Consider the following 19,323-nt stretch of genomic DNA (forward strand, 5'->3'; position numbering starts at 1 on the left):
GTGTCAAAAGTCCATGCTGCATGCATTCTTTCAATTAGATTCAAATACTCAAAGCATGGTTTCGTCAATAATTGATGAACTGATAAGCTCTTGCGTAAATGACTGTGAATCTAAAGCACTCAAAAAACATTCAATAAAAAATTATTTGGTAATATATTGTTAAGAATTCATTTTATAAATAGGGGGTAAAATAAGAATTAATTTTTAAAATAGAGAGTAATTAAGAATTTGACCAAATTTTTATCTGGAGCTCTGAATAGCTTATGGATATATCACATAATGGTTTAAAATACATATTCTTCAAATATGTAAGGAATTTGGTGTTATTTCCAGCATTTTGAAAAATTGATTTTCAGTTCCCAGCTCATTTCCTGGGAACAACTTCCTCTATTTCAGCCATTCAGCTTTGCACTTGAACTGACAGACATAAAAGAAAATGTAAAAGGTTCCTTCTCAGAGTACAAATATTTGGACTAGTGTCCTTTCCTGTCTAGTATTGTTCCTAATCGTCCATTTGTCTGTCAGTGAATTTCTGATGTTTCAACAGTATTTAAGTCACATCATGGGGGTCAGGTAACCAATGCACACTTTTCCTGGGTGAGCAGGTTCAGTAATCATAGGTGCACATACCTATCCTCAGCAGGATAAGTACTAAGTTCAAATACCAATTTCAATAACTCAAAACTGCCCTTCTTGAATCAGAGGTAAGGAAGAATGGACAAGCAGTTGCCCTTCTTGAATCAGAGGTAAGGGAGAATGGACAAGCAGTTGCCCTTCTTGAATCAGAGGTAAGGAAGAATGGACAAGCAGTTGCCCTTCTTGAATCAGAGGTAAGGGAGAATGGACAAGCAGTTGCCCTTCTTGAATCAGAGGTAAGGGAGAATGGACTAGCAGTTGCCCTTCTTGAATCAGAGGTAAGGGAGAGCACACAAGCAGTTGCCCTTCTTGAATCACAGGTAAGGGGGAACAGACAAGCAGTTGCCCTTCTTGAATCACAGGTAAGGGAGAACAGACAAGCAGTTGCCCTTCTTGAATCACAGGTAAGGGAGAACAGACAAGCAGTTGCCCATCTTAAATCAGAGGTTAGGGAGAATGGACAAGCAGTTGCCCTTCTTGAATCACGGGTTAGGGAGAGTGGACAAGCAGTTGCCCTTCTTGAATCAGAGGTAAGGGAGAATGGACAAGCAATTACCCTTCTTGAATCAGAGGTAAGGGAAAATGAAAAAGCAATTGTCCTTCTTGAATCAGAGGTAAGGGAGAATGGACATGAAGTTGCCCTTCTTAAATCAGAGGTAAGGAAGCATGGACATGCTGTCCAATATGATAAAGCTGTACATGTGTATGGTTTGTTGTATTGTGACTAACCTGTAGAGTAACAGGGCAGTGTTCAACCACCTTCAGCATCTGAACGATGTTCTGGGGGTCCTGGATGACAAAGTTGGCCTCAATGTCAAACTCTCCACTGACCAGCTGAAGATGTAAAACAAACATGTGTCAAATATTTCATGGCATTTATTGACTTATACCTAATATTATATCTATTTGCAATGCAGGCCAGTTTTTTCTGTTATTTTTCCTCAATTTACAACATTTTAGGTTGTGAATTTCCCAATTTAACAAAAGTGCTTTTAACCAAAAAGGTCAGAAAAAGGCCAGGTATGTCCTTCTACTAAGTAAGGTATAGCACTTGCCATGACAACTAAGAACATTGATGAGTTCAATCTTAGACTTAATAACTTTATACAGTCAACCAATAAAGAAAATGCTAAAAAAATACAAGCATTCTCATCGGTCAATATATTTAGTTAAAACTAACTAAGTTTGACAATTAACAGCGTTTGGGACAGGTCTCTTAAAGGTTTCTTATCTAAGAACTGGTAGATGGGAAATTCATATGACTGACTGGTTACCTAGCTTTTTTTGCTGCCACCTTTTTATCAAATTGGTGGGGAATCCCTATGTACACAAACTACAAAGAGGCATCGTTCTTGCACATGACATAAGCTAGCTTATATGTTGAATCAATAAAACCACTGGAACCATTGATAGTAAGAGGGCCAAGAAATGTGGTAGATGGTTATCCAAGTAACATTTATGTGTTATTTTAGGGTCTCATCCATGGTTTTTGACAATATGACTTTGGAAGTCTTCAATGTAGCTTTAGAAAGATACTGGTCCGCTGTCTGGCAGGCATGGTTTTTTTTTAAAATAAAAAACTAGAGCTTTGTCACAGACATGACGAATACCCCAACATGCCGCATTGACACATAATATTTTGCATGTCGTCTTCACAAAAAACAGCTGACACAATGCTCAATTTTTAAAACGCACTAAGTGACCCCTTGACCTACTTTTTTACCTAGAAAGGCCCATGTTCTAACTTGGCCTTAAGATCATCTCCATAAAACTTCTGACCAAGTTTGGTGAAGATCCGATGTAAACTACTTGAATTAGAGAGCGGACGCCATGCTGAATGTTAAAAAACGCACTAAGTGACCCCGTGACCTAGTTTTAGGCCCGAAACGGCCCATGTTCAAACTTGTCCTAGAGATCATTTAGATAAAACTTGTGACCAAGTTTGGTGAGGATTGGATAAAAACTACTTGAATTAGAGAGCGGACAACATGGTGAGGTTTAAAACCCACTAATACACCCCGTGACCTAGTTTTTGACCTGTCATGACCCATATTCAAACTTGACCTAGGCATCATCTAGATACAACTTCTGACCAAGTTTGGTGAAGATTGGATAAAAACTACTTGAATTAGAGAGCGGACAACATGGTGAGGTTTAAAACACACTAAGTGACCCTGTGACCTAGTTTTTGACCCGGCATGGCCCATGATAGATCTTGACCTACACATCATCTAGTTACAACTTCTGACCAAGTGTGGTGAAGATTGGATTTAAACTACTTGAAATAGAGAGCATACACCATGCTCAATGTGTAAAACGTACTTAGTGACCCTGTGACCTAGTTTTTGATCTGGCATGGCCCATGTTCGAACTTGGCCTTCAGATCATCTAGATAAAACTGCTTACCAAGTTTGGTGAAGATCGGATGAAAACTACTTGAATAAGAGAGAGGACACCATGCTGAATGTTAAAAAATGCACAAAGTGACCCAGTGACCTAGATTTTGACCCGGCAAGGCCCATGTTCCAACATGGCCTAGAGATCATCTAGATACAACTTCTGACCAAGTTTGGTGAAGATCGGATGAAAACTACTTGAATTAGAGAGCGGACAACATGCTGAATGTTTAAAACGCACTAAGTGACCCCGTGACCTAGTTTTTTTCCCGGCAAGGCCCATGTTCGAACTTGGCCTAGACAACATGTAGATACAACTTCTGACCAAGTTTGGTGAAGATTGATGAAAACTACTTGAATTAATGAGCTGACACTTAATAAAGACCAACAGACAGACTGACCGACCGACAAGTTCACTCCTATATACCCCCCTAAACTTCGTTTGTGGGGGTATAAAAATGGAAGAGGGTCACCAAACGTTAGTGGGAAAATTATTTTGAAATAGAGCGAGCTATGTTTGGGACAAGATTTGTTAAGTTTAAAATTTCTTGTTGTTATATACATTTTCAAATATTCAAATGTTTTTAAGAAATTTGTAAAGACCATTTCAGGACCCATACAGCAAGTTTGGTGGAAATCCACCAAGAGGTTTGAGCAAAACTGCTTCAGTAATTTGCAAATGAATAACCACAGAAATTTTTAATTCCTACTAGACAGCTAATTGCTGTAATCAATTACACTCTGTATAGTCAGTCATCAGGCTTACATCTCTGGCTCTTTGGTAGCACGCACAATCACAATGAAACCAATCAACAAAAGATCGTAGTACAGTGATCAGAACAGTAGCATAATACCCTGGATACATATATTGGAAATCTCAATGATTGTCCTCAGATAACAATATATTCAGATATTTTAGCACCTTATTGTTATCGATACATATTTAAATACAAGAGTAAAGGAAAACCATTACTTTCCTAAATATACTGGGACACCTAAATGCACACAGCAGCTTTCAAATAAAGTTATGGAAAACAGAAGCATCTGTTGCTTTGTTTTTTGCTAGATTATTTCCCTTTGTTTCCTTAAAATATTAAATTTTACAGATATTTTCTATCACCATACAATTTAAAAAAAGTGTATTTACATAGCAGTAGTTCCTGTGCCAGAATCAGTTTTTAAATGCATGTATACAAATAATAATTCCTCAATTCACAATTTGGTCCCAATTGTAGACACTTAGTCAAAGCAATTATCTGGCAGGCTATCCTCTCTGTAAATTCTTGAAAAATATGTTTTTTAGAGACAATGATGGATCAGGCAATTTTCATAACTGTGCTGTAAAAGTCCTGTTGATATATTTGGTGTTTCATTCATTAAAGTGACTTGTTTACAGATTTTTGTATTTTTGAAAAAAAGTCATTAAATGAATTTCATATAAAAACTGTATGATTTGGAATAGTTTTAAATAATTTTAAAAACAATGAAAAAGACAAAATGAAACAAATCTGCCTTGGGCTGCCCTAGGGTTTGAACTTGGGTCCTCTAGAAGCAACAACTAATGGGCTGTAGTAACACAACTAAAGCTTTAGAATTCAGATGGAAGTTTACAGCTTATGTCATTAATTCACTCTCAATTATGGGTGAAAAATGTTACAAATGCTTGATTATTTTCCAATTTCCTTTAATGAATATTAATAACCAAACGTATGTTTATTTTTTAGTCAGAAGCGTTTTTTTTTACTTTTTAAAACCTTTATGTCATTTTGAACAACCTTGAGTCTCTTTGTTACTATTGTATGTTGATAGTACAACAACAAGAAACTGTTTTTTTAGTAAATGTAACGCTCACTCATCAAAGAAACACAAAAATGGAATATTAATATTCATTTACTAAAATGGTTAGAATAGATGATATGCATCCCTTTAAAAAATTACACTGAGTAAGAATGAATAGGATTAACTAAAAAACAGTCATATAAAAATATGAAAATCCTGATGTTATTATTATAGTGCAGAACAAATAAGAGTAATTAGTCTGTAAATTGTAGCAATAAAACTTCCAATGTTTGAAAAAGCTCATGAGGGAAAATCCAAATATGAAAGTAGATATAAAATTCAAGCAATACAATTTAGTCATATGGTTAACTGACACCTTTCTGATCATCCACAGATGTTCTATGTTTCAAGGAACATCCACATATTTTGTAATGACAACATGTACACAAGTCAATACTGAAAGTTGCAGAATTAAAGTATAATAAGTTATTAATTATTGCATATATACAAATATTTATATTAAAAAAATGATCTAAAAATTGTTGGAATCTTGTTAAGATATCACAGAGCTGTATTGGAAAGATGCATGACTTACAGTGGAGAAATGCAAATATCTGCTTGAGTGGACATGACTGCGAGCAAACATTAATCAATGTTCCTGTCCACAAGTGCTACCTTGTCACGCAAAGGAGCTGGGAAGCCAAAATAAATGCTATTGATCTTAACAGGCAATAAGACAAGGACTACCATCTTGAAGTCTCATGGTGTATCTTTATCATAAATTGTCAGCCACTCAACAGCAGACATTTACACAATTAAATTACAGAAAATATCTCCCTTATGGCAGGGTTTGTCACATGAATGTCTCTTTAGAGTTGAATAACTGTTGTTTTTTCATCAAACTACCGGTAACTGCTAGAATATGTCTCCCTTCAATCATCATCACCTTACTTATTATTGAAAGACAAATAACAGAAGCGTTTTGTTGTAAAATTTTCCAAATGACTGCCTAAACTACCCAATGGTAGGTTTTCAAAAGAAAAACATAAGCAAACAAATATGTCTTGTTCTGAGAAAACTGGGCATAATGCATGTGCGTAATGTGTCGTCCCAGATTAGCTGTGCAGTCCAATAAGGCTAATCTGGGACGACACTTTCTGCTTTAATGGTTTTTTCATTTAAAGGAAGTTCCTTTTTACCAAGAATCTAGTTTAAGCAGAAAGTGTCGTCCCTGATTAGCACAGGCTAATCTGGGACGACACTTTACGCACATGCATTATGCCCAGTTTTCTCAAAATGCAACTCAAATAAATCTCAACTTTAAGTTCACCTCCCTGACCAATTACAATGTATATTAGTTGAATTTTTTTTAAATATCATGTTAAAAACACTTTTTATCTCAATTGTTAAGTATTTGTAAGCATAAAACAACAATTTCCCAATTTCAGTCAAATTGACAGGAATAACCAGAATCCAAAATGCCCTGCTCAATTCCCAAAATGGTTGAATAACACTATAACATGATAATACCATAGATAAAAACTAATTTTTAATCTTTGGTTGCTCAGACAGGAAACCTTTAGTACTCTGGGTGCCCTGCCAATCAGTAAGACTGTCCAGAAATAAGTACGCGACCTGCACTGTCACAAAAGAATACCTTGAGAAATAAAACATTCACATGTCACTGACTCCATGAAATGTGCACCCTGCATTGTTTATGAACCATTTGTATTTTTCATGTAAATTTCACTTTGACAAGTAATCTGATTTATTGTGTTTATTCTTTCTGATATACATGTCAAAAAATAAATCACTTCAATAATATATGTATAGATCATGTTCTACAATAACAAGGGCTGTTTGTAAAACATGCATGCCCCCCATATGGGCTGTCAGTTGTAGTGGCAGCCATTGTGTGAATACGTTTTTTGTCACTGTGACCTTGACCTTTGACCTAGTGACTTAAAAATCAATAGGGGTCATCTGCCAGTCATGATCAATGTACCTATGAAGTGTCATGATCCTAGGCAAAAGCGTTCTTGAGTTATCATCCGAAAATCATTTTACTATTTCGGGTCAACGTGACCTTGACCTTCGACCTAGTGACCTGAAAATCAATAGGGGTTATCTGCCAGTCATGATCAATGTACCTATGAAGTTTCATGATCCTAGGCCTAATTATTCTTGAGTTATCATCCGGAAACCATTTAACTGTTTCGAGTCTCTGTGACCTTGACCTTTGACCTGAAAATTAATAGGGGTCATCTGTAAGGGTATCACGTTTACAGATTTTTCTAAATGTTTAAACAAAATGAAATAAACGAAACGTTACCGTTTAAACGGTATCCCTATGCCCGTTTAAAAAGCATCAGTACCATTGCATTTCCAAACTAAAAATAGTAATTATTTCGGGAAGTAATATTCAGCGCATATCCCATTCGCGCAATACGTCATATTAAAACCATAAAATATTATAAACCAGACCATCCGTATCACCACATGTGTATTCGTCATTCTATAAAAAAAAATGAATGTCGAAAATAATGTAAAATCGATGAAAAATACTGCATCCGAAAACGACACTCCGAAAAAAATGTACGTATTTTGCACATGAAAAACAATGTGCATATCGTTCGACCACAGAAAATGAAAAAACCAGTTAACTAGCAAAAACGTAATCAATATACAGGGCCCTCAATCTATCAAATCTGCTGCCGAATTTCGGTGGCAGTCCCCCACCTGAAAAGTATACTTTTTTCCCCTTTTGGGGGGAAAAATTCCCCCTAAAAAAAAACAAACAAAAAACTTCTCCTAAGGGCTGCGGACCCCTTCCCCCAAAGTAGTGTGAGGGCCCTGATATATAATCAATTATATAGTTAATAATATAATCAATATATACTTTGCTAATCAATCACTTAAAATATTTCAAGATGGCGGCATACGCACCGTTTCGTTGCAGTGTTGTAAGATTTTCTGAAAGTAGCGAAGATTTTCCGTTAGTTTCCGTTCATGTCTGTGCCATCCTCTAACCAATCATAAATAAATTACCGCCGAATTGGGTAGCCCGGATTAACCGCAAGTACCCGGATTTCACAGTTCGTCGTCGCTATACTTCGTTCGGCTTGTCGGCTACGTTATTTGCACCCCAATATTTATTATATTTATATTGACTATCGTTTAAACGTTTATTGTTTTGGTAAAGGTTTATGAGCAAAACACGAAACGCGACCGTTTAAACGTGAAAAAATTAGTCATCTGCCAGTCATGATCAATGTACCTATGAAGTTTCATGATTCTAGGCGTAAGCAATATTGAGTTATCATCCGGAAACCATTTTACTATTTTGAGTCACTGTGACCTTGACCTTTGACCTAGTGACCTGAAAATCAATAGGGGTCATCTGCCAGTCATAATCAATGTGCCTATGAAGTTTCATGATCCTAGGCGTAAGCATTCTTGAGTTATCATCAGTAAACCATTTTACTGTTTTGAGTCACTGTGACCTTGACCTAGTGACCTGAAAATTAATAGGGGTCATCTGCCAGTCATGATCAATGTACGTATGAAGTTTCATGATCCTAGGCCTAAGCATTCTTGAGTTATCAACCGGAAACCATTTTACTATTTCGAGTCACTGTGACCTTGACCTTTGACCTAGTGACCTGAAAATCAATAGGGGTCATCTGCCAGTCATGATCAATGTACCTATGAAGTTTATGATCTTAGGCCTAAGCGTTCTTGAGTTATCATTCGGAAACCATCTGGTGGACGGACCGAGCGACGTGCAAAACAATATACCCCCTCTTCTTCGAAGGGGGGCATAACAATTAAAGATGCAGCCAATAAGGCCCACCAAGTTGCATAGGGCTTTTTCTAGCAGAGGAGTTAGTTTCGTAGCTGGATCATTTGATATTGACTTGCCCAGGTCTAAATCTGCTCTCCATGGGCTCATGGGCAAACCATAATTTCTAAATACATTTCATTGCTTTTGTCTGAATTTATATTTTATGAATGCTTTGAAAAATGTTTTATACAGACATAACCCGTACTTATTATTGCCAGTCAATAAGAAAGTGAGTTGCTTTATGTGACAAATAATATATTTTTTTATGTATGTAAATACATTGTACGTCAAAGAAGCTTTCGTAATGAAAAATAAAATCCTTATTATAAATTTCATTTCTGCATCTGAAGAACTGTAGATTGTGTTTATTTGAATTTATATTCTTAAACAACTATTGTATGTTAGATATTGCAATGTTGTAATACCCATATACGAGACAAAAAATAATGTGTATATTTAATTATTCATTACTCTGAGTAAAATGTCTACCTGTCTGTCTACTCTATGAAAACATTTATCTTACATAGCTCACTATTAAAAGTTCAAACTTATTATTTCACATGAAAAGTCAAATTTGCTAAATAACATACATAAAGTGGTCATAAGAAAAATAATTGCATTTCTATATGATTTGAACAAATTGGGTTAAGAACTACAATATATGATACATGCCAAATAAAAGCATGTCAACCTGTGGTTTCAGGAAATAATTTTAAGTTTATACTTCATACTTGGTAAGAAAACAAGTAACCCACAGGGCAATGCCAATTTTGATACAAGGGACATAATTAGAACAAACGTTTGTAGAGGAGCACCATACAATGTTACACACCAAATATAACCCCCTGTCCCTTGGGTTATCATAGAAGGTTTTATTTTAGTTATTTACTAAATAATTCTATATAAATCATGTGACCTCTGGGGCATGGCCAGTTTTTATCTTATTGGGATGATTTTAACACACTTATTAGAGGACCAGTAGACAAATTACACAATAATATAAAATCCTAAACCCATGTGAGTTAAAGAAGAAGATTCTTGGAAAAAAGGTAACCAATCTGCAACTTTGAGAGTGGATCACCCATGTATCATTCCTGTGAAGTTACTTTATTACACGTAAAGAAGTCCTTAGAAGAAAGTAAACACAGCTTAGGCAAGCCTGCTCTAACAGACGACTGACAACACGGTATCCTTAAAGCTCCCTATGACCACTCATGTGAGCTAAATAGCTTTTGAACTTAAATGTATTTGAGAAAATATGAAATAAAAGGACTGATAAAAAAATAAGCTGTGTTTCAACATTTAAATTAAGTAAATGAGAACATGAAACATATGTGAATAGCATGCAATAATTAAGTTTTTTTTAAATTCGGGATGTGCTGTTAAAATCTTCACTTGGGTGCCATTTTAAAAACTTCACAGTACTCATCCATATCATTAATCATGTGCTACAAAACCATCAGCATTTATATGTTTTAGTGGTATGCTTTTATTTCATTAAACATTCAATGCCAAACAAATATTAATTAAAAGAATATAAATTCAACAATTAAAGCCATATCTGATATCACAGCTTCGATAAATACATTACGACTAGCAAATTGGGTCAATTAAAGAATTAACAAGGGACAAAATTGTCACAAAACCAGGTTTTCATTGTGAAAAAAAAATCTGATAAAGGGAGAAAACTCAAACTGAACTTTTGAAATGACCAAAAAAAATTAACCCCCTTTGTAAGTTTTTTTTTTTTTTTTAATCTATTTTTAGTCGTGGCGACCTTGACATTGGAGATATTGACGTGATTCTTTCGTGGGACACACCGTCCCATGATGGTGAACAAATGTGCCAAATGATTTTAAAATCTCACAATGAATGACATAGTTATGGCCAGGACAAGCTCATTTATGGCCATTTTGACCTTTGAACTCAAAGTGTGACCTTGACCTTGGAGATATCGACGTAATTATTTCGCGCGACACACCGTCCAATGATGGTGAACAAATGTGCCAAATGATTTTAAAATCTGACGATGAACGACATAGTTATGGCTCGGACAAGCTCATTTATGGCCATTTTTGACCTTTGAACTCAAAGTGTGACCTTGACCTTGGAGATATCGACGTAATTATTTCGCGCGACACACCGTCCAATGATGGTGAACAAATGTGCCAAATGATTTTAAAATCTGACAATGAACAACATAGTTATGGCCCGGACAAGCTTATTCCGCCAGCCCGCCAGCCAGCCCGCCCGCATTCGCCAATCTAATAACCAGTTTTTTCCTTCGGAAAACCTGGTTAATAAAATGGCAATATTATTATTTACTGCTAGGTGCATACATACTATTCTGTACAATAACTAACTATTTGTGGCATAAACAACTGTACAAACTGGTAAATTTCTGTTGATTTATTCAGCGTTATAGATAATTTTTTACCAATGGGGGTAAATACCCCCACTTTTCAAAGCATGGGGGTAAATGGTCAAATTTTGCCTTGTTTGAAGGGTAATTTGCTAAAAGTAAAACCAGAATATAGACAGGGTACAGACACGCTACTTTAATAATGTTAAACACAATTAACCATTAACTATGTGTATTCCTTCATATTAGTAGGTTTCTTAATTACTTGTCATTTTAACTTGTATTGTTGGCAGATTACATTTAAGAAGATTTTCGTCCTTATTTTCCACCACCGTGGGCCACAGAAAACTTTTTTGCCAACTTTCAACAGTTGTTTTATTAGCATTTTAGTGGTTCCTTTTTTATTTGAAAACAGAGGAAATTAAATCATTCAGTATTGGCAGTACAATTTTATGACTCGATACAATTTTTGCCATACACAAAGAATCAATTTAACTTTGAGAAGTAATTTGTGTTGGCTTGGAAGAAGCCATGCTGACCACTTCATGTAATTTAATAAACACATAAGCGCTTGACTGTCTGTTAAAAATTCAATACTAAATTTACCATGCGTCTAGATGATACAGAGCATACATACCGACTAGCTAACTATTTCTACACTACGCGGCCCGCGATTTTTGCCTAAATCACCGACACGCGGTGGTCATTATTTATTTTGGGTGAAAAATCACCGCAATCTCGCGCGTTTCATCACGCTAGGTCGAGCATGATCACCGCGAATGCGATAAATATAATCGCCGCGGTGATTCACCGCGTTCCCGGTCAACGTGGTGAAGAACGATTTTCCTACGTTACATGTACATATATAATCTTCACAGAGATTATAGCAATATGGGATTATTAGCATTGTTGGCAGATATAATCGAGTATCTTTTTTAAAATGTCAACATGTATTTCACACCCATGTCCCTGACAGTTTTTTTTTGTCTTTTTAAATGCTGCGTATAAAACAAAACAGTGTTCGCACCTAGCTGTATGATACCGCACCTGGAAGAGTGATAATTGCGTTTTTGATTATGCAATTAACAGTTTGAAGCCATGGAGAACTCATAACTGATTGTAATGTAATTGTCGTATTTTTCCGAGTCTCTCGATTCCCCAATACATACGTTTCAACTGTCTCAATCACATACATGCAACTTCTTCCGTCCTTATCCATTACTCGATAATCCCGCATATGCCCGATTTCCATTTTAAAAGCGAATTCTGGTTAATATTGACAATAAGAGTCCCAAAGAATGTCATACACAAACGTTCGAAATTATCAAATGAATTTCGGCATTTGTTTCTATTTAAAGATTTGATGAAATAAGCGCCCAATCAGATCAGATGTATTGTACATCCGTAAATCACCTGACACGGTTTGCACGCGTCGTGTACAGCTATTCTCGGTTACAAATTCTAGCCACAAATACATAGTGCAAATGAATTAAATTAATTTCTTTGTTCTGATCAGGGACCTTGTATAGGTCCCTGTTCTGATAAAAAGCGCGCGTAAATTGGCGTGTGTGTATTTATTTGTAAATAAACATTTCATAGTGGGTAAAACATTGATATCATTAATTTTAATTTTCATTAAAAGTTTCGCTGTGAATTTCAACTGAATTACCGGGGTACCTCGCGAAATACTTGGCATTGACATTTCCTCTAAATAAAATATAATTAAAACACGCTGTATTGTAACCGTCACGCTGTTTCAGTTCCTTCGTTATTGAAACGCATTGTATACTGACTACACACAAATGTCGTGTACAGATCATAATATTCTTCAACGACCAATAAACAAATTAATTAAAGTTTAGATTTAATGCAATATGTACACGTCATTTTCGAATCGAGAAAGGGAGTTAATATTGTGAAAATAAACCAATATCTGTTTATTGAAATTGTCAAACTTGTAAAATATATATATATTAGCAATTCTTATGAAAATAAATATTGTTATTTTAAATGTTTTATGCAAGTCTGTTTCCGAGAGCATATATGGGAATTAACTGTGTGAGCAATTCAATATGTTAACAGCTATACATTCATTGTTTTGACAGACGACACGTGCTAATCTTAAGTTTGTTTCTGGTAATACACAGGATATTGGATGTTCGGGGCTTGATTGGCTAATAAAACAAAGACGCAATCGGCGGTTTTCAGTAGAACTTTTGTACTTACCAACTCAATCGATAGTGCACATGCTTATCTAACATTTAGGGATCATCAACACGGGTCCTAGCAACTTCCACGGACCATAATACACAGCCCAATGGTTACTTTCAGTATCACACGTAGTCAGAAACTAACAAGTTTGAGTAATAAAGCACAGAGATTATGATCTGAAAAATAGCAGGTCGGGCTACCGTAACCTCGTGAAGAGGCCAGTAGGACCTGTAAATAAACTCTGAAACACACTGAAAAATTGCACGAGGTCCGAAATGAAACAGAATGCCACCAAATCAAACGATTCACCGCCTAATTATAAGTGTAACAAACTATGTTTGAAACATTTAAAATAACGATAATACCGAATGATCACGGCTTCCATTTTCAAAAGTATATGCCGTTCAACATTGCTCGAGAAATAGTAAAGACAAACGTTTGCTATTGTTCCATCAAATGAATTTTACACGCTACTATTTTATTAAATAGATCTAGCAGCCCAATCGGGATTGGAGACGCATACATCATCTGAAGCAATGTGTAAATTTAAATTTAGATGCACATGTAAAAGTCATTTTCTGAAAATCGGGACGAAGTGAAAGTATTCATTTTACAAATAAACCATTAATTTTGATTTTATTCAAATGGTCGACATTTTTTATATTTTTGACGTCTGTGTATTTTAGCAAGTTTTATGCAAATATATATCGTTTATTTCAACGTTTAAAGCCATTCCTCGTTTCCGAGATTAAACTATGTAAATTTCTTCGATGTGGTTACTGACCTACACAATCATTGACAGATGACATCCGATGGTAATTGTATGAAGTATGCAGAGAAGCTGACGAAATGTTAAAACAATCGCGTAGAAGTAGAAATATCAGGCTATTTTCTGTACCCGTTTCTTATATCCGCGAATTATCGCCAACGGCCTCGGCATGATTCGGAGTGAATACTCGTTGTGGCTGCGGAGAAACTTCGAGAACAAAAGAATCTGTAGCCGCGAACTTTGTTGGTTTTGCGTGAGCCGTACTGTACAATTGTTATTTTAACAATAAAGATATTGTTTGGAATCAGGATTCGACATTCAGCAAATACAGTGTTTACTTTCATATTGGAATACATTTTTGCGATATAATGTGATTGTCAATAATAATGACATTAGTTAATAAGTTGAAATTTAAATATAGTAGTCAACGCCAATCACGGCGATTCGCGGTGTTTTGCGATGATTCAACAGCTGATCTTTATCGCGAGATGGTCGCAGTGAAATCACGGCGGAATCACCGCGAATCACCCGTAGAGTGTCATCACGGTGAATCACCGCGATTTGCGGCGAATTACGGCGATTTGCCACGTTGGCCCAAACGCGGTGATCGGTGATTTAGGCGAAAATCGCGGGCCGCGTAGTGTACAATCCAGCTCTAATTTTTACAATAACCAGTCTCATATTTTGGCTAAAGATAATCAGCTGTTTATATTTTTTGTTTACGATAAACGCAGAGAATTTACAGCATTAGCGTAAGTCCAGATTGGCTTGCTTAAATGTACGCACGGAAATGATAAATTGAGCGTATCTTGATATTTCTAATGCGTATATTACGCTGATATGCAACTTATCTAGAACGCTGTTTATTTATACACTAGTCAGTGTCTGTAGAAGTTCAAATAACAATTTGTTTCATGATATATTATCAAATATTGCTTATATCATATTAATTTTTTATACTTACTTTTAATTATAATTTGTGATTGCATAGATACATTTTTAGAGTTAATAAAATCATAATTTTCCTTAATATTAATGACAGCGTATTGTTATCTGATGTAGAAAATGTTAATTGTTTGACACATCTTACTTTTTACTCCTTATCATTAAAAGTATATTCTAACAAAGTTACTGTTTAGTTATAACTTAGAATACAAACATACTAGGCTGTATCAAAATCAATAACCCTGCTAACCATATTGATTACACAGGTGTTGCCCAGGTGAGAATGGAACTAAACTTTATTATGTATATAGTACCATTAAGGGCACAGATGCCATGGCACCTTATCAGCACACAACTGCCTCTTAGCTTTACTTACCAGGTGCAACACTGTGTTGACAACATCTTTATCTGACACTTGGTTCACCTTGATTAATCCAATTAGCAGACCAAATTTCAGTTCATCATTTCCTTTTGAGTTGAGAATTTCTGCAACGGATTTAACGTCTGATTTGGCGTCTTCCGTTGCCTCAGACATTTTGAATACTTAATTCTACTTCAACTTTACATCAACCGGTGTAACAGTGAATGTCAGTCACTAAAAATTACAAAGTGTATGGAATCAATGAAAATTGTGTATCGGCTTCAGTACCAATACTACTTCCGGGTCATACGGAGTTAATACGGTATGACATATTTTGTCAAAATACATAAATATTATGGATAAAACGTGAAAAAAAATTACTATTGAAATAAATTGTGCAATTAAGTGACAACTGAAGCATTTTACTAAACAAAAAGTTAAGCGTTTTTATAAAGTAAAGATATGGTTACACACAACCATACACTTGTTGAGATAATAAATAATCTTGTTTATGCTATCCCATTTTAGCGAAAATTATTAATGCATTATGAGTTGACAATTAAAAATAAATAACATTTGCGAAAATATGGTTTAAATCTTCCGATCGGTCACAATCACAATTTAATAATAGGCTAATCTTTTTACTTTCCGAGTGATTGTTGCTCGCGTTAAGTTCTATCGTATGGGGCATACGTAATTAATAAAAAAAAAGGGAACTTTTTTTTTTCAAAGGGACCTTTTCAAAGATTTTGGAATGTTTTAAAGTTTGTCATTTAATGCTTTATATTGATATATGTAAATATTGGATCTAAAAAGCTCCCGTAAAAAATCAAGAATAAAATTATTTTTTTTAAAGAAAAAAATAAGGTAACCCTCAGCAGGGCTCGAACCACTGACCCCTTGAGTCCTGGAGTAAAAAGTCTACCACTTATACTACACGGCAATCCTTCCTGATACAATGTCAGATGTGTTTTATACTTTATAAAAGCAATCCTCTTAGTTTCACAAAATATTACGACAAGTACAGAACTCTCCAAGTTATTAATTCGTTTCGCGTTGCAACGCTTTATAATTTTCAAATATAATAACCAAAACGAAAATTTGCGAATCTGAAACAACTTTTTTTTCAATTTTGTCAATTTACCCAAACGTGAAATGGCCCTTTTAAGGAAGGATGTGTGTTTCTGGTAAGAAGCTGCTGATTTATCCACCATTTTATTGTGCCTTACAAATCAACAATTATGTTGCTTTTGTTTAATCTCACCACAGAGAAGTTAGCAATTTCATTCCCTTTATTGCAAATTAAAATATAATACTATAATGTAACATTATATGTACAATTACAAGTTTTGTGAATAATGTTAGGCCAAATGGAGGTTTAGGCGCAAATAAACCGATTTGAAACCCCAAATGTTATGCTGTGCATTTACCGTTCCAAAGCAGTGAATTAGTTTTATTCGTTGGTGTTTGGGTTTTTCATATATTTTCCTGTTCAGATGTATGGCAATTTTTTTCTTTCTTAATATAAAGGACAGAGTTGTGACCCTGCTGATGCAAATGGTGTATTACTTTGTTGTTATCTACCATAGTCTTGTCTTTCTGAGATTTTCGATTTACAGACGTTTCGCGCCCAAGTCTTTTCGCACCCTAGTTATTTCGCCCCCAAGACGTTTCCGCCCTGGTCGTTTCGCACCTGGTCGTTTCGCCCCCATACTAGCGGAACAATAGTTGTTGAGTAGTTTAATTGATGACCATTATATAATTTTATTAAGACAATATTTATCACGTCAATGACTAAACTTATAGTCTAGACTCTAGAGTAGTAACAAAAAACTAAAAAGAGATATTTTTTCTGACCTATTTATTCATTTGACATACAAAAACGTAGAATAACAGTGTAAAACAACGTGATGAACACATACGATATTTCAGTAGTTTAGTTACATAAAACGACAATGAAAGCATTCTTTATTTATATATTTTATGAACTACATAAACACAACAGCGTATAAGCAACACAAAGAAAAGTCCGTAGAGTCTATTTGTTTATTTATTTGGCATAAAATAACGTAGAATTACAGTGTTGTAAAACATCGCGATGAACACATACGATAATTCAGTAGTTTAGTTACATAAAACGATTTAGAAAAGGAGATGGGCAATTCTTCACAATGAAATTAGATTACATCCATTAAAGTCATGCAAGTGAGTTCAGTATAAGAACATGTAATCATGTAACTTCGAAACACAATGAACAGTCACTATGACCAATTTGATTGTGTTAGTCACTGAGAGATATAGTTTTATTCTCTACATGAAGATAAAATTTCATATTAACACAATTAAGCTTCAAAAGTATTTCTTTAAAAAAAAGGCTTGTATTACTCTACAGCTAACTTAAAATTTTAATGCTATATGTTTTTATTGTTTAATTACTGCATAGCGTCTCTTAAAATAAATACATCTAAAACAAAGGCCTCGATCTAAGAAAAAAGTAATCGCCATACAAATTACAACTTCTACCTTTACGGAGAATTATTAGAAATAGTGACATCCTTTAAATACTTAGGTATAACAGCCCAAACACTAGCAGAACGCGAAAATATAGCTCTACATAGACTTTTCACTATTATAAATTAATACGAAAAAATACATACACAACTACTGCCATGTAATTTAATGTTTGTATAAGTAAATAATTCTTCAATTTTCTCGTATTACAATTTAAGATATAATTTTATAGATTAAGTACTGATGAATTACTGTCTTTTTGTCAACTACATACAAAACTACTTAGACTATAGCAATGTTATTTAATTAATTACATATAATATATCGATGGATTATATAATAACTTTTTATAATAAGTAAATGTATATCGTTTTATTAGTAAATCAAGTACATAGATGAACAAGTTGAATTATCATTTCATTATAAATAAATAATAATAATAACCCTAAAAAAACGACATTTTTAAAATCATTTTTACTGTGAAGCGAATACACGACGATCTTTATCTGATAGTTAAAATAATATTACGCAACAACATCGGATTAGTGGCAATGTTTAGATAAACTGTCCGCATTGAATGGCATGTTTATAACACCTGTTCATACTGTTTATCAAATATCCATTTAGGGAGTACTTTAAAAGAAAACTGATTTGTTTATTTATTGACAATCGAAGGCGGGTGTCAGTAATTGATTGTTGCCTAAGCACCACTTTGTGTCTGTCAAGTTAATCAATGGAACTTATCGCAATTAAGATGTTTAATTATGTCTTACGACTTAAACATAGAGTTTCAAGGTTTATTTCTCGTCCATGACATGTACAATATAATAATACATAAAATAACACAATTTACAAACATGCATGGCCAATCTTACAGATTTGCCCCTGTTAACCTTATGTTTAACACCTGTTACAAAATATTGAAGTTGATACAACACTGGTGTTTGTAAAACTGGGTACTAATGCGCATAGTGAAAAATGATGTAAAAGAGCGACGACCTAAGTGAACTGGTTAACAGTGGCTTTCTGTATTTTTCCTATATAATAGATTCTATACACAAAATATATTCAATATACCATCAACTTATGACTAGAATTTCTTACTATACACAAGTACATTATATAACAGAGATAATAAATATACTATCGCTGCTATTTAGATAAAATAAGCAACACTACTACTTATTTACACATGTCATCACTTTCGTATTATTATTTCCATTTACAAAGTCATTTTTAATTGAATTTAATAAATAGTAATACTAATAAAATATCACGCATACAAGAAACCTACTGTTTTATTTCCATACATTGTATTGTATTAAATATGAAATTGCACTACATGAATATTTTTTGGAATATAATAGAACAGAACACATAGTTTATTCGAGTATACATAGCACACAATAATAAATTACAGCAAAGCACATTTATAAACTGAATGAGTCGTAATTATTTACATTACAATATATAGCAGCACTGTTATTCTTTTAATACAGATCTCCAAAT

General features: G+C 34.4%; 1 protein-coding gene across 3 annotated transcripts in view; it reads right to left on the minus strand.

Annotated features, from left to right (window-relative positions):
- LOC127841632 (neurobeachin-like) overlaps nt 1-15,627 on the minus strand; it is a 232,466-nt gene extending 216,839 nt beyond the window's left edge. For 2 of the 3 annotated variants that reach the window (XM_052370615.1, XM_052370614.1), the window contains exons 1-2: nt 15,319-15,627; nt 1,366-1,470 (exon numbers count right to left, since the gene is read on the minus strand). In XM_052370615.1, the coding sequence (XP_052226575.1) occupies nt 1,366-1,470; nt 15,319-15,477 (264 nt within the window). In that variant the 5' untranslated portion in view covers nt 15,478-15,627. The remainder of the gene's footprint in view (nt 1-1,365; nt 1,471-15,318) is intronic. The other variant, XM_052370616.1, reaches the window with a different exon arrangement.
- Between the last annotated feature and the right edge of the window lie 3,696 nt (nt 15,628-19,323).

The sequence above is a fragment of the Dreissena polymorpha genome, chromosome 8 (genome assembly GCF_020536995.1).
Source record: "Dreissena polymorpha isolate Duluth1 chromosome 8, UMN_Dpol_1.0, whole genome shotgun sequence".
In the NCBI taxonomy this organism is placed as follows: Eukaryota; Metazoa; Mollusca; class Bivalvia; order Myida; family Dreissenidae; genus Dreissena; species Dreissena polymorpha.